The sequence below is a fragment of the Fusarium flagelliforme genome (assembly GCF_020744385.1).
Source record: "Fusarium flagelliforme strain FIESC 12 MPI-CAGE-AA-0113 chromosome Unknown B0J16scaffold_3, whole genome shotgun sequence".
Classification (NCBI taxonomy): Eukaryota; Fungi; Ascomycota; class Sordariomycetes; order Hypocreales; family Nectriaceae; genus Fusarium; species Fusarium flagelliforme.
Genome location: NW_025763505.1, coordinates 2,255,165 through 2,269,805, shown reverse-complemented (window position 1 = coordinate 2,269,805; position 14,641 = coordinate 2,255,165). Strand labels below are relative to the sequence as shown.

Genomic DNA, 14,641 nt, shown 5'->3' with positions numbered 1-14,641 from the left:
GCTGCTATCGCATCCTAGTGGTTGCGTTGATGCGAAACTAGATTGTCAATCTTGGCTGACGGACGCAGCCTCTTCAACAAGACAAAAGACTCGGCCGGCATCGTCAAACCGTGGGGAATCTAGAACTGCCAGAGTTTAAGAATTGATGCATCCTATCACAAGAGCTTTCCATGCCACTGTTGTGGCAAGCCGTCTGCATTGGATGAGACCCAATAAGTGAGTTGCGCGACACGTCAGCTGGCTGCTGGCATCTTGAAGGTTCCCAGCCGTGCTAGAGGCATCGGTCGGGGAATTATGAAAGTTGCAGAACAACTTTGTTGGCGTCAGGGTGTCAGAAGAATTGGCCGCTGAGAGCATAAGAGATTAAATAATTCGATCACCTTACGCAAGCTTAGGCCAGTAGTTAGGCTACTTTATTTATGTAGCCTTGGAGGACAATTCTTCTGACACCCACCTAGGTTGGGTAACTCAACTTTGCATGGTTGCATGCACCTGTCCCTGGTCAAAAGTTCCAAGAGTGAGTGGGTGAGAAAAACACTCCAGTCTCAAGCGGTCGCATTCGATCACATGATTTCGCGTCCACCCGGTGATAAAAAGTTGGCCGGACATGACACAATTATCATGTAAAGTCCTGACAAGCCACGGGCTGGTTTCATAGTGGATCGTGGACGCGGGACTCCTCCGGCGTCCACTGTCTGGATAGATTTTTCCTTTCTTTTTCAGAGCGTGCGAGTGGTGTGATGAAAAGAGGTGCTCAATGCTCACTAAGGGTGGCAATTTGTCTGAGATGGCGCTAGTCATATTCTCCAAATGGCTGTTGAAGTTCCAACAAAGTGACAGATCTTGTTGATAAGGGTCCATGCAGTCGAAGTAAACTGTTCGAGATCAAGACTCAATTGAGGCCTCAGATCTCGCCAATCTATGCACAGCAGTTTTGCCTTCACACCATTCTGTTCAAGAACCCAGCATCCGCCAACATCTGCCGCAGGGGAATAAGACTTGCGCGTCATGTCGTATAAATGATTAAATTCGATATCATTCTTCGGCAAGTAGATCAGAAGGGATGGCCAAATCCGTGCCAAACCCTGTTGTCAAGGGTTGTGACTAGTGAGCCATGGAGGCAGGAGAGCATCTTTGGGGTACTGCGGTGATATTGATGTAATGCCTTATTACAAATCAGCTCGCGCTACGTGCCCTCAATTGGAAATAATTTGCAAGTTTCGAGGTTGCATCTGCCGGAGAAAGGGATATTTCCACCAAATGACCAGACCCGCTGTCGAATTCGCCACGATCGGGAACTTGCGTTGGCGGCCGCATCTTGAAGCTGGAGGCACTACAGTATGTATGCACATGCTCCAGGCTGCTGGAATCTTTGGGCGAACAATTTATCTCGGTTTCGTTGCGAACGAATAAGCCTCGGGCTTGCATCGAAGCTTGGGAGGACTATTGTCAACGAAATCTGGGGTAGATCTATGTTAGCAACGAATAAGCAAACAGGACGAATCGCCTCTCGCCAATCTTCACGCATCTCAAAGGCTTGAGCGATCTTCTGTGCTACCCTCTCTACTGCCTTGATCTCATTTCGACGTCTTGGTAGCAGACAATTGGGCGGGCTTTGTTGGACCTGCGAATAGCGTTTAGATTAGCTCTCGGAGGCTCTAGACACGGGAACCAATCTTATCGTGCGGGAGACGTCATACCTAGTGAAGCTCATTTTTGGTCAAAGGCAGTGCGATTGTTAAGCAAGGATGGGAATGTTTTGGGAGATCTACACTGAGATGCCTGCAATTCCCATGGCTAGTTTGGCCAGCTTGTGGCTTGTGCCGAAGGAACTGGGGATTGGCGTGGCGTCTAAACGTGGCACTGAAGCGGAGGTCCGATGGGGTCATTCTTCAACAGGCATAGCGTGGAAAATTGCCGGGTCGCATACACCAGGGGAAATTGTTAGTGCAGCAATGTAGCTTTGTGTACCTACCGTGCAGTGGACCACGTCCACAAGGGAATGCGCACCGGAGAGAACGTTCCGGATTAAAAGGTCCGGCATTGCAAGTTGCATGTTACATGTTGCTATTGAAACACAGTACTGTAGATTTCATTCAACAGCGAAAAGCCAAGAAGAATGCAGCCATGTTCTGTAGATGTGATTCGAACCCGAGCCAAACCCCTACGTTGGCAGAGACACGCATGCTCACAGCGTGGAGCCACAGACTCTGTCTAAGGTGATTGATTTTGATCTTTGGATCTGTACAGTATAGTAGAGATGATCAAGTTCCACCGCCTCAAACCCAACCAGTCAATCCAAGTATCTGCGGGCAGGCAGAGAGAAAGAGGCATCTGGCATTGTGCAGCAGAGACAGCTAACAGCCCGGCCAGTCGCATTGCTTACGCCGTCACAAGCCAGCTTTTTCTTCTTTTCTTTTCTTTTTTTTTTTTTTTCTTTCTTTCTTTTTCAACTAGGATCAAAGAAAAAAAAACAGAATGAACATGATGTTCAGTCTTCATGATCGTGATGCAACTATTCCATAGCGATCGAAGAAAAGCTGGATCGGATGAGCTGGGAGGTTTTGAAGAAAAAGAAGGGATGAGCGGGCTGTGCAATGGTTGTGGTTGGTTGGTTGGTCACTGCCAAAAAAGACTGAGACCTAGGTATGGAAGGGTTGTTTAGCTTCTGATCAACTACTGGGCTCTTTCGGGTAAATGAAGCCTGCCCTGCGCCTGCCCCTCCACTCCACTCCACTCCAGCTGTAGCCTGTAGCGCTGGGTTCATCAACAGAACCCAGTTCCCGCTCCCCACTCAACAGATCCTAGCTTGGGCCCATCTTGGTTCTCAACCTAAGATTTGGCGATTCGATGGCTTTACGACAGCTCGCTTTCGCCAGTCAACCCGGGTACTGTACAGTTCTGACTGTAGAGCCAAAAGGTGGATGGTTGTGAGCGACCAAGGGTCTCGTGTTGTTACTGGCGTGTAACTTTGACTGTGAGCCCTGCACAAAATTTGCTTCACAAATGCAACCCCCAACACCTGAGCTATACATCGGATGTCGAGCTTATGGGCTTCCGAGACTTCTCGGGCGCTAGAAGAAACCAAGATCTGAGTGTGGCTTGTTGTTTGGTTCTGGGAACTGGAAAGCATCGTCATGGGTGATGGGTGTCGAGCTCCAAGCTCAATTCTCTTTGTGTGTCCAAGTTCAACTCAGCAAGCTCTGACTGGCGACTGACGACTGACAGTGCTGAAGCCTGAACCTGATCCGATACCCACCGTTCTTTTGTCTCAGAAGCTTGGCTCTTGGCTCTTGGGATCCTCCTCCCGCAGGTCCCGTCCCTTTCTTTCTCTTCCCTTCCCATGTGTCGTCTTAGTGGGGCATCCGATTCCCTGTCAAGGGTTCCGCCTGTCTGGATCACCAATTTGGCCTTTGTCGGCACGGCTCCGATTATGTTGCGATGGCCACCCCCGGCAGTTGTTCAGCCATAAGATACTGCCCATCGCAGCTAACGAACGCCTGACGATGCCTTGATGCGATTGCAGCGTCAGGGGATCGTGGAGTTGCCTGCAAGGACAACATTAATCAATTAATCACTTTGATTCCGATCTTGATTCCCTTTCCGTTCCCCAGCTTCCCGGCCGATGGTCAGGTACATTGTTCTCTTCAATTGGTTCTTCCAGATTGAGTTCCACCAACGGCCAAGCGTGGCATGTCTTCCCTACCCTTTCCTGTACTTACCGCACGATGCCGTGGCAATGTGGCAGTATGAGGGAATCACTCGATGCCACGCAACCTTGGCTCTGAGAACTCCCACGCAGACAGGCATGCAGGCGGCTAGCATAGGATTGGAAGCTGTGGGTTTGGCGAGCACAGAACAGTCACCTGGTGAAGCCCAATGAGGGCAAGACAAGAATGGGAATGGAAACAGGGAAACGAGATCGGTACAGATACACATGGACAAATGCGGTGCTCAACATAACAACATCCCATTGCGTTCGAATCGCTGTTTGATAGTGCCGGTTGTACGGAAGACAAGCTCCGCAGACCTGGACGATCAATGGGACTGGAAAGCAAGTCCAAATAAGTTTTAATTGAAACAAAAGATTGTTTTGTTTTGCTTTGCTAGTTCTAGCTGGGGGTTCATTATTAGAGATCGTGATCTCTGAGTCTGAGACGGTCGAAGCATGGGTTGAAAGGGGAAATGTCTTGACAGCGGATTGTCTAGTCTCAAAACGATCAACCTACCAAGCCCCGCGTCACGCTATCGGTGTGTTGCAGAGGACAGGACTCTTGACTATCGAATAGAAACAAACTCCATCAGTCTCATCCTTGCCGAGCAGGAAGAGTCTCAGTCTCAACTCTCAAGCAAGTGCGTTGGCATTAGCATTGTATAGCCGCTACACAACAGGAGCATGCAGAGTACCATCTTATCTGCCATGGTTGCTGTGCCGGTCAAAAAGAGGGACCCTCATTATGCAGTCGAGATGCATGAGTATCAGGCGAGACCAGTCTTTTTGAGTGAGACAAACAGGGCCTGCAGCAACAGTAGGAGCAGAATGGCATGATAAGAGCAGGGTGCAGCGATTTTCACAAGACCAAGGGTTCTTTGCGTGGAATTCTGGGGTTAACAACAAAGTCCGATCGGACAATATTGGCCGTCGGATGAATAGAAGCCCATCGTTGCAGGCTAAGAGATCGAATGGTTAACCTTTTAGGACATGGATAACAGACAGTGTCATGCTGGCCGTGTCCGGCGATCACGAATGTAGGATTTCATCAGAATTCGACAAATGTTTAGTAATTGCTAACAAATGCAAATTCAGACTCGCAGAGCAGAACAGCTCTGTTGAACTCGGCGCTGCTTAGCATGGAAGTTAACGAGAGGCGTTATCTATCCTTACTGTGCAGGCGAGAGTAGCAGTAGGCTTATACTTGAAGCCTGAGATCCTTCAAGTGCGGCACAGGGTCAATACACTGAGGCTATGCTGTTTAGACAGTGTTGAGTCCTCATTCGTGGATCTCGACAGACAGGCCTGATGTTCCTAGATTCTGATGTCTTTGGAAGGGTTGACGAAAATATTTTGAAACAATGGTGTCAACTTGACCGTAATGGATCTCTGGGTGAGATTGTCTCCCCGTTCATCCAAGTTAGCCTGCAACCAACCCAACCTACCAGCTCAACTCGGGCTCGGGCCCGGGTCCGTTCACTAAACACGGGCTCTCACTCCCTTGAACTGCCACTACCTGAGGGGGAAGGCGTTGCTATCTACAGTGGTGCATTCCCTTGCCTCCGGTCACTATGGTTGGCCTGTTGCAAGTCCAAGCGGGGAAGTCCAATTCCTGCCGGACTACCTATCAGTCCAGCGAGGTACAGCCACTGGAGGAGGCCCGGAGGGGTACCGGTGGCCCAGTAACTGCCCAGCTACCTCAGTAGCACTGTACCTAGTCCAGGCTGAGGTGACTCCCTGGGTCCTGAAATGCGGAACCTGAAGTCGATGGATGGGCCCCTCCTTTCCCCCTTCTGCTGGGTTCCCGTTGATACGGGGCGGTACTTGTACCTTGGGCCTAGCGCTAACAGAGAGCTCTTGATCGAGATCGATCGTCATAACTACGCTCGATCCAACGACTTTGATCGCCTTCGGATCGAGCTACATGCTTTTCCCGCGTCTGCAACCTGCCGAAGCATGTCGCTCTCCTCGGCTTTGCTTTCGGCCCTGGTCGTATATAATACAAGCCATATCCCAAGCCCATTCGGAGGAACCTTTACTGCACCAAAGTTTTTTCTTCTTTGAACTGGTGTCACGCAAAACCTTCGTCGACTCAACATAACTTTATACGAAAGGTACCTTTCAAACCAGACCTTCCAGCTGCAAACCTGTATAAATCATCAGTGTTTCCCCGACTTCAGCTCAGAGTTACTACATGCTCAACCATCCCCGGCCAGCATTTTGCACCTTACGAGCGGCCGGCGAGCATCATTTTATACCATCTACCGCCAAATATATTTATTTGTTTTCCTGGAATCTAGACTCAAAATCATAATCAAACCAACGACCTTGCACATATTTATCTACATATTTGTTTTTGGTTTATCTACTCTTCGTCCCTGACCGGTTCTACCCGCCCGTTTATCACATTTCTACATAACTTAAAATGCCCAAGAGATCACTCGACGTCGCCAACATGGGCGGCCCCAACGCTAAGCCTGCGCCCGCGCGAAAGGTAAAGGCACTTACCCCTCTATGGATGTACATATACATGAATCGGCTGGCTAACGGTTGTTTTGCAGACTGAGCGATCACATGAAGAGAACCAAGAGCGAGCATATATCGCTGCCTCAAGACGAGCAGACCGATCTATTGAAGCTCGTGTTCAGTCCGCCAAGATGGCCAGCGAAATCCACAAGAAGCGAACCGGAAAGGCCTTCCGTATAACGGAGGAGATTGTTATGAAGGAGGAGATGTACGAGGAGGAAGACGATGACTTCCCTCGATCTTATCGACTTCTTAAATCCAACATGCAAACTTCCAACGCTGAGCTCAATGCGAGAGTGGATGCCTACCTTACAAACCGAGTGGCCATGTCACAGCTTCTATCTGCAACCGAGACCGACTGGCGCAACAACGAGATCAACCAAACTTTTGCGCAATTCTTTCCACAGGCCCAGCGCCAAGCTCAGTCAATGTCGCACCGTTGGTCCACACCAGGCTATCCAGTACCTCAACCACAAAGCAGCCACGTTACGAGCCCGATGGAGCAACAGTTTGACCCAAACTTTCAGGCCGTCAACTACGCACAGCGACCAAACAGACATGATGAGCGCAGTCACTCCATGTCTGGTTTGTCTCCCACCGATTCAAGGAACGATGCTCCCTTATCGCCATCCGCTCTTACTCCAGGCTCAGGTTCTCATCCCCAGACGCCCCAGTCCCGTTGCGCATCCACATTCACAACCGTTCAGCCCCCACCTATGATGGACTTTAATCATGAGGGTTCCGCATTCACCACAGAACTTCCCCCCGAGGCCAAGATGCTCCTAGGCGGGGTTGGCCTGAATGATACGTTCAGCCCTGCCATGTACGGCGAGCAACAGAATTGGGGTACTCAGCAGTCGTTTGGCTATGGCGATGAGCCCAAGTACTTCAAGGACGAGGATGTTGAGCTTGGTGCGACTGGTGAAAAGTATCCTGATGTACTTGATACGATGAACTGGGGTACCGGTGACTTCAACACACCGACCAAGCACTATACCGAGGAGCCTTCCTGGGATTCTTTCCTCAACGACACAGCATGGAACACTGAGCAACAGCAATAATACGCCGTTCAGGAAAACTCCACGACCATTTTCTTAATGATTTTATGATACTCTTTCCTGCGACTAAACAGTAGTTGTCAACAATTATCACAACGACACTGCTCGTCTGCTCCACTCGTCAGAGCAAGCAAATCAATGTTTACGGTGTTGGGACTATTTGACTTACTTGGGTACACCCAAGAAAAACGGGGTTTTGGAGGCATTTTGGCAGCATTTATTAGAATCGCATAAGGCTTCCGCCGGTGTTTGGAGTGGGCAATATTGTATTTACGATGGGATACCTGTTACATGCAAGAGCGGGCGCAAAGATCATGTTCCCAGTACCGCTTAGAAGGGAACTGAAACAGCGTTTTCTTGCGGTTTACTGAGCATTGTTCTTTTTTGTATTCCTCCTTGGTTGATATCCCGCTGGAGCTGTTGACTTGCATTTTGAGATATCCTTGGTGAGAGTGGCATTCTTGCACGTAGAAAAGGCGCAAGAAAGGCAGAAAGTCTTTGGACGATATTTAAAATTAATAAAATCGATGGATATACTTATGATTTGCAAATCGGTGACGGGTGACTTGAATAACTCAACGAATAGACTGACATGTTTCTGACTCGACATCACATCAAGTTTAAACTCGCGCATGGTTCTGCCCTATGTAGTCACGTCAGAGGAACCAGTGCATTTCCCTTGGGCGTAGAGTTGAGTCCAGTCGACAAGGTGAGCTGACACCATTAATCTAGGTCGGCAATCCCTCGTGCGCGAGAGTCTGAGTTTTGCAGGTGCAACATATGAAACCCATTATCTGCTTCGAAACTGGTTAGATTGGAAATGATGACCATGTGCGTTAATGATTGGTTCATTCAGGGTTGGGGCTACTGGTGAAGTGAGATGAAGCAGCCTACTAACTGTACTATAGGCGCCCGCGCTATTGCTTCAAGTGGTTGAGCAGCATCCATGCGTCGATCATATGCCGTAGCTGTGTTTTTGTCGTAACACAGATCGAAGTACTGTAACGAATATGCAGTAAACTATGGCAGATAGACTACAAAAACTTTTGATCGACGAATAGAGTTGGATATGCACAACGGGCTTGCAGTATAATATTGTCGAGATATTCTTCGTCCAGTACAGAAAGTTCACCCCGCCAATCCGGAGTATCTCTGGCCGTTTAAGCGTAGGCCTGGAAGCACGGCAGGACGCGCGGTACCTGGTATGTGCACATGGACAAGGCGCCGAGCCAGGTACCACAGGTAACCGTTAATAAGAGTGAATTACAGTACGGAGTGGTAGCCCAGAGTCAGAGCCTAGAACCCACCCCGCCAAAAACGTCACCACCACCACCGCCCGCTTCCTTTCTTGACTTTTGCGACTCAGTCTGCAACCCCAGACTTGGTTTATTTTTTCTCCTCCTCCATCCTCATACGTAGCATACCTACAAAGAAACCGTCCTTCCATCTTTCACTCTACCAGAAAGGTCTTGCGTTTTCGGCCGCATCAATCATCTGCTACGTGTCGCCCCGAGCTTCATAACTGAACCACTATCCATAATATCATCCACCACCATATTCAGCATCTTCTTTCTCCGACTCAAGCTTATCAACGACCATGTCGTCATCGACACCGCCACCCACGGTCGACGCGCCCGACGAGCAGCAGAGCGATACTTCCAAGTTGCGAACATTCCTGGGTATCTTGAAGAAGTAAGAGACTCACCACCATTCATTGGCGATAGCGCCATGCTGCGACAGCTTCCACCGCTTTGTTGGGGACAGGCACCGCGCTGCCCCAGCGAGCGAGATCGGAAGCCAACTCCGCTCCATATACAACGGAGTAAGCAAGCGATGGAAGCACCACTAGATCAGCCATCGATCTTACGACATACATGATGGGGAATGCTATTCATGGTTCCAATGCTGACCGCTCATAAAAAATGATAGATTCATCGGCGTTTCGGACCTTGCAGCAGTTAGATTCTCGCTGCCGTCACAGTTGCTCGAGCCTACCCCGAACCTCGAATACTGGACCTACATCGATGCCCCCAATGCCTTTGTCGCTATGGGCACCTCCGATGATCCACTCGATCGCATGCTTGAGGTGGTGCGCTTTTGGTTGACCAAGGATTTGAAGTACGCCAAGGGAAGGCCATGCAAACCTTACAACTCTTGCCTCGGTGAATTCTTCAGGGTGCGTGATCTTGTCATGCTCTCATACGCAAACGAGAGAGCATGCCACAGTCCTAACAACAGAAGTACTAACTGAAATGTAGTGCAACTGGGAAACTGAAGACAACGCCCCGAGAATCGATACAACCAGCCTCAAGCAGGAGAAGGGCAGCTCCAAGGGTGGCCTTTCAGCATTGAAGGCATCAGCTAAGAGCAGCAAGAACACTTCAAACGTCTCGCTTTCTGTGCCTCAACATGGCGCTACAAAAGACGAAAACCTCATCCGTGTTTCGTATCTTACCGAACAGACATCGCATCACCCTCCCGTGAGCGCCTTCAACGTCACCTGCCCGGAAAAGGGCATCACTGCCCGCGGCTTCGACCAGATCACTGCCAAATTTACAGGCACCTCGGTCAAGGTCCTTCCTGGTGAACACAATATGGGTATCTTCATCACCCTCGACAAGCGAGATGGCGAGACCTACCAGCTTACCCACCCGGCGGCGCATTTGGGCGGCCTGCTCCGAGGTGCTTTGAGCGTCTCGGTCAGCGAGTTCGCTTATATCACTTGCCCCAAGACCAAGATCAAGGCCATTCTGCATTACGTGGAGGAAGGTTGGCTGGGGCGCACAACCAACAAGATCGACGGTGTCATCTTCAAGTATGACCCCGAAAACGACGATAAGTCACGAGTACAGGACGTTCCTGATGAGGATGTCCTCGCTCGATTGAGCGGCCCATGGAAGGAAAGGGTCGTATTCACTCTCGGCCCTAGACCTGTTGTAAGTGAAGGAGTCGCCCTGCGCGTGAGCAAAGCTAATAATAGTAGAAATCTGTCCCTGTCGAAGAGCAGTTCGTCATTATTGACATCGCTCCTCTCAACGTCGCACCCAAGATTCTCCCTCCCAAGGAGAAGCAGCTGCCCAACGAGTCCTTGACCCTTTGGGGTGGTGTCACAGACGCCATTCACGCCAAACAATTTAGCAAGGCCACACAGGTGAAGGTCGAGCTGGAGGAAGCTCAGCGCGAGAAGGCTCGTCAACGTGAGGCCAACAATGAGACATGGCAGCCTGTGTTCTTTAAACATGTCACAGGCAATGATGGCAAGCCCGACCTGACCGATAAGGGTCGCGAGGTCCTTGACCGAGCCCAGAAAGGCGACTGGTCGCTCGAGGGTGTCATGTAGATGGTGCCCTTGCTTCGCCTGTTGCCAAGGGTTTGGTCGTATAGTGGTTTTGGTTTGCGAACGTGGGCAATCGAGAGGAACTCGAAAAATCCAATCGCTGGAATTGTTATAGGAAGTTGGTTTCTTTTGAACTTTTTCTGTGTCAGAATGACACTACTGGGATAGAGATTCATTGCGCCGGAGAGTTGGACGGGGGTGGTCTTTCTATCAGAGGTTGATGGACCCCGATAGTGGATGCATGGCGGGTTTGCGCACTCGTTACTTGGAGTTGTGGGAGTTTTCGAGGCTTGGGATTATTGCTGAACTAGATAGCAAGATTCTCGTCACAATTCATATCATCAACTACATATTATCCATTCTTAAGACTGAAGCGTTGTGGTCCAAACTCCAACTCTTTTCACATCACTGTACGGTATAAGGGCACAGATGTAGAGTCAACATGATATCGTTACACATATCTTAACATGCATTTGATCTCGACGGATCTTATCCTATAGTACAACAAGAGTGGCAATTCCTATTTTTACACATCATTTCTGAACCGAAGACTCCTCTGCTCTTCCCTCTTGTGAAAAACTTTTCATTATACCGAGCCGTCAACCATCTAAGCGTCGATGAAAGCCTTGACGTTGTTCAACCACCGAGTGTACTCACGCTGCTCCTTGACGTCGACGTAGTCGGGGACAAAGATGGCGAGAGCCTGGGTGATGCCACGCTCCTCAAGGAAGCGCTCCATGAGGACCTGGAGGTCGTCATCGAGGCTGCCGAAGGGAGGTCCGGGGTAGACGTCGGCACGCTTCTGGGCGGCCTCGGGGGACTCGACCTTCGCAACCTTGGCATCGTCGTAGTAGAAGAGGTTCTCGACGACAATGTGGCCGTCCTGGGCGGTGGCATCAATGTTAAGAGCGCCAGAGGCTTTGCCGGGCTTCTCGACAACAATGGACAGGTTGATGGGGGCGGCGTTCTCCTCCTCAGCTTCCTCATCGAGCTCCTCCTCGAGCTCCTCGTTTGCACGGGCGTTGCGCTGGCTGCCCTGGGTCTCGCCCTCGAAGCCTTCCTCCTCGAGGCCATTCTCCTCGGCGTAGGGGTCGTAGCTAGTGATATCGGCGATGGAGAAGCTGATAGTGATCCTGGAATAGATGTTAGTCATAGTCCCATCAAGATCAATTGCGTTGCAGAAACTCACTTCTCGTCGCCAAAGTTGCGGACCAGCTTGACGACCTCCTGGCCGGGGGTGTCAATAAGCTCGAAAGCGCTGTTGTTAAGGAAATCCTTGATGCTGGCAGGGTCCTGCTCATCGGCCTTCATGTCCTCCTCGATCTTGATCTCGCTCTCGAGCTTGGCCAAAAGCTCGCCATCGTTCTCGGCGGCCTTTCGGAAGACTGTGGTGGAGAAAGCGGCCTGGGCAGGTCGCAGGGCAGAAGAAGCCTTGATAAAGGCGCTGGGACGGGCAGTCTGTCGCAGAGCGGCACCTGAGAGGCGGGAGACGACGCGGGGCGCCGATCGGACAGCGTTGCGGGCAGAGAACATTGTGATTAGATTATTTGGTGAGTGTTATAGTAGGGTACAAAGCGTTTATGAAGGAAGGAAAGGAGGGTATCGTTGTAGAAATTGGAATGGATTGAGGTTGTTGATACACGGACAGTGATAGAAGCTTCTACAGTAAAGCTTCGTCTTGAAATTTTTGGGGACGACAAGTTACCGGCGGGCTCAGGTCAGTTAGCTAACAATTTACTGGGCCCAGACTGGACGATCCTTCCGGCCAAAGCGGGGCATCACTATCACGTGGCGAAGAGGAAGCTGAATTACCCAGGGAGGCAGTGGCAGTTAGAAAGAACAAGATATTAGGATCAGGCAAGTGCATGTTTAAAAGCTAAAAGGGTTGTGAATTCATGTCTCATTATGTGGTATATATGTGGTAGTAAGCTAGAAAGAACTCGAACTCTTTGCAAACTACTGGACAACAACCTCAATATGCAGTCCCAGCGACTCAATCGCTCATCCTCTGAGAGGACTCCCATCAGTATTGCATGATCTGAGAACATGCCCACCCTTCTCAATCATTTTTCTGTACTGGCCACGTAACAACGTTGTTCTCGCTCAAGTTTCACTAACGGGACGCCCTGGCAGCTTTAGCTTTTCGTGAGTCTCACTGAAGCTAGTTTAAAACTTGCATTTGTGAATGATCGAGCAGGGCCATCATCTGGCCAGAAATTTGGGGTTCGTGGTGCATAGTTTCTGGGATCTGGATCTGTATACCTGGTAATTGATAGTATTAGATTATACCATTCTTGGACAACTGTCGTCCAAGTGGTCTTGAAATAACGAGTAGATGGTCGAGGTTGCCGGAGCACAAGATGACCAGTTAGTTGGAACTTGCTTGCCTTCTTCAAAGTGCAGAGTGCTCAGTTGGTTCCACCTGTAGGGAAAGCTGTAGACCGAACCTGACCTTCACTGTTGACCTTGATCCATTTCAGTTGAGTGAGATATGACCAAGAGCCTTCCCAGAGGTGAAGAATGTTGACGTTGTGGCTATCCAGAAGATCAGGTATAACTATGAATGAGGTCAGTACTGATACAAGAAGTACGTCTCGAGATGACAATAGCTTACCAAATCCACCCTTGTATTCTTCCTCAAGAGTGTTAATCTTGGCCTTGAGAAGGTCCTCCTTAACACTAGCAGGTCGGCCAGGACGACGGGTCTTCTTGGCTGCATCATACTCTTCATCGTATTGATGAACAAAACTATCACATTAGTTGGCTTTTTGTTCCATGTCGGATTCTTGTCATACTCACGAGTCAATCATGATCTGGATCTCTTCAAGGCTTGGGGCAGCGTTGCTTTCTTTGTCTTTCAGGCGCAGTGCTTGCTGGAAGAAAGCAACACGTTCGACTAAGGTCATGTCAGATACCATGGGTATTTATGACTTCGTCGAGTACAGCTTACCGAGTGGTTGTTCCTTTTTGCTCCTAGCAGCAGCCAGCTTCTCAATACGCTGGTCTCTTATACCGGCCTTGTGAAGACGCATAGAGTCTCTGGACTTTTCGTGAAGGGCGTTGACGACGCCATTTCTCTTTTTTGAGATTTGCTTGCGTGTCTTGTGAAGTGTGGTAGGCATCTTTGAGTAATTATAAATCCCTTTTTCAATGAGAAAGATGAAAAGTTGCGGTCGTTTCTGAAATGGTATCGTTCGTTGCTGTGACTAGCAAGGATTTTTTCTTCTGGTCTGGAAGCTTTGGTACTCCACACACTGTAGTCGCGGGAGCCAATAAGGTAGCGGATACATGTCGGTTAAAGCAGGACCCTGACTTTACGGATACATCGAATATCAACTTTATCAGATTAACAGATTGGTTGATCGGTATTGAAATTGCAATACAGTTGCAGTGTTGATCCGATATAGGTTCGTTGATATAGTTATCGAATTTATTAAATGGACAATAAATGAACAAGGCATGATGGACTGGAAGGGTAAAGGAAGGCATACTATCCAATATATGCATTCTCTCTGCTAAATATATTTCTTTCAAGTATTGATGAATTCTGTTAATTAAAAACACAAGCATACCATAAGCTTGACAGACATATTGCTTGCTCCTTGTCATGCCTTGAATCGCATACTATCCAGACATGGAGATTCGTGGTGGATCTCGAGTTGCTAGGAGCAGCGGGAACTAGCTTGTTCCAGGGGTTTACAGTGGTTAATGGAATGAAGCATCGCGCCTATTAACGCGCCTAGTTCCATTAAACTGCAACTTCCAGGGGGTCGCGTTCTAGCCAAGACAGCTGAGTGGAGGGGAAGGAAGCACTCTAAATTAGTCCGGTACAGTACATTGCCTCATTCATCTGGGCTTAGGTATCCCTACTGCTAGGCAAATTATCTCTCCCGCTTTGGGACATCTCGATTTCAACAACAATCTTGGCCTTGGACCTCACCTCGTGCCTACTGACGAGATTACCGATTGTATTGCTTTACCAAATTGCTTGACTCTGCTCCCGCCTGT

General features: G+C 49.4%; 4 protein-coding genes across 4 annotated transcripts; 2 read left to right on the top strand and 2 right to left on the bottom strand.

Annotated features, from left to right (window-relative positions):
• Positions 1 to 5,957: 5,957 nt before the first annotated feature.
• Positions 5,958 to 7,480, top strand: B0J16DRAFT_100139 (uncharacterized protein). Its single transcript, XM_046121248.1, has 2 exons — positions 5,958 to 6,206; positions 6,274 to 7,480. The coding sequence occupies exons 1-2, from the start codon at positions 6,138 to 6,140 to the stop codon at positions 7,297 to 7,299; spliced, it is 1,095 nt and encodes a 364-aa protein (XP_045984632.1). The 5' UTR covers positions 5,958 to 6,137; the 3' UTR covers positions 7,300 to 7,480.
• A 1,749-nt stretch (positions 7,481 to 9,229) lies between these two features.
• Positions 9,230 to 11,039, top strand: B0J16DRAFT_396805 (uncharacterized protein; the record flags this gene model as incomplete). Its single annotated transcript, XM_046132287.1, has 3 exons — positions 9,230 to 9,472; positions 9,555 to 10,232; positions 10,301 to 11,039. Coding segments are annotated over 3 exons (1,257 nt in total), but the record flags the coding sequence as incomplete, so codon positions are not given.
• Positions 11,025 to 12,262, bottom strand: B0J16DRAFT_100106 (mitochondrial glycoprotein). The gene is made up of 2 exons (XM_046121247.1): positions 11,823 to 12,262; positions 11,025 to 11,766 (listed from the first exon to the last, which is right to left on the bottom strand). The coding sequence occupies exons 1-2, from the start codon at positions 12,164 to 12,166 to the stop codon at positions 11,241 to 11,243; spliced, it is 870 nt and encodes a 289-aa protein (XP_045984630.1). The 5' UTR covers positions 12,167 to 12,262; the 3' UTR covers positions 11,025 to 11,240.
• A 474-nt stretch (positions 12,263 to 12,736) lies between these two features.
• B0J16DRAFT_337857 (translation machinery-associated protein 16) lies at positions 12,737 to 13,836 on the bottom strand. Its single transcript, XM_046127397.1, has 6 exons — positions 13,584 to 13,836; positions 13,433 to 13,529; positions 13,248 to 13,381; positions 13,021 to 13,190; positions 12,811 to 12,895; positions 12,737 to 12,759 (listed from the first exon to the last, which is right to left on the bottom strand). The coding sequence occupies exons 1-4, from the start codon at positions 13,753 to 13,755 to the stop codon at positions 13,042 to 13,044; spliced, it is 552 nt and encodes a 183-aa protein (XP_045984629.1). The 5' UTR covers positions 13,756 to 13,836; the 3' UTR covers positions 12,737 to 12,759; positions 12,811 to 12,895; positions 13,021 to 13,041.
• Positions 13,837 to 14,641: the final 805 nt, after the last annotated feature.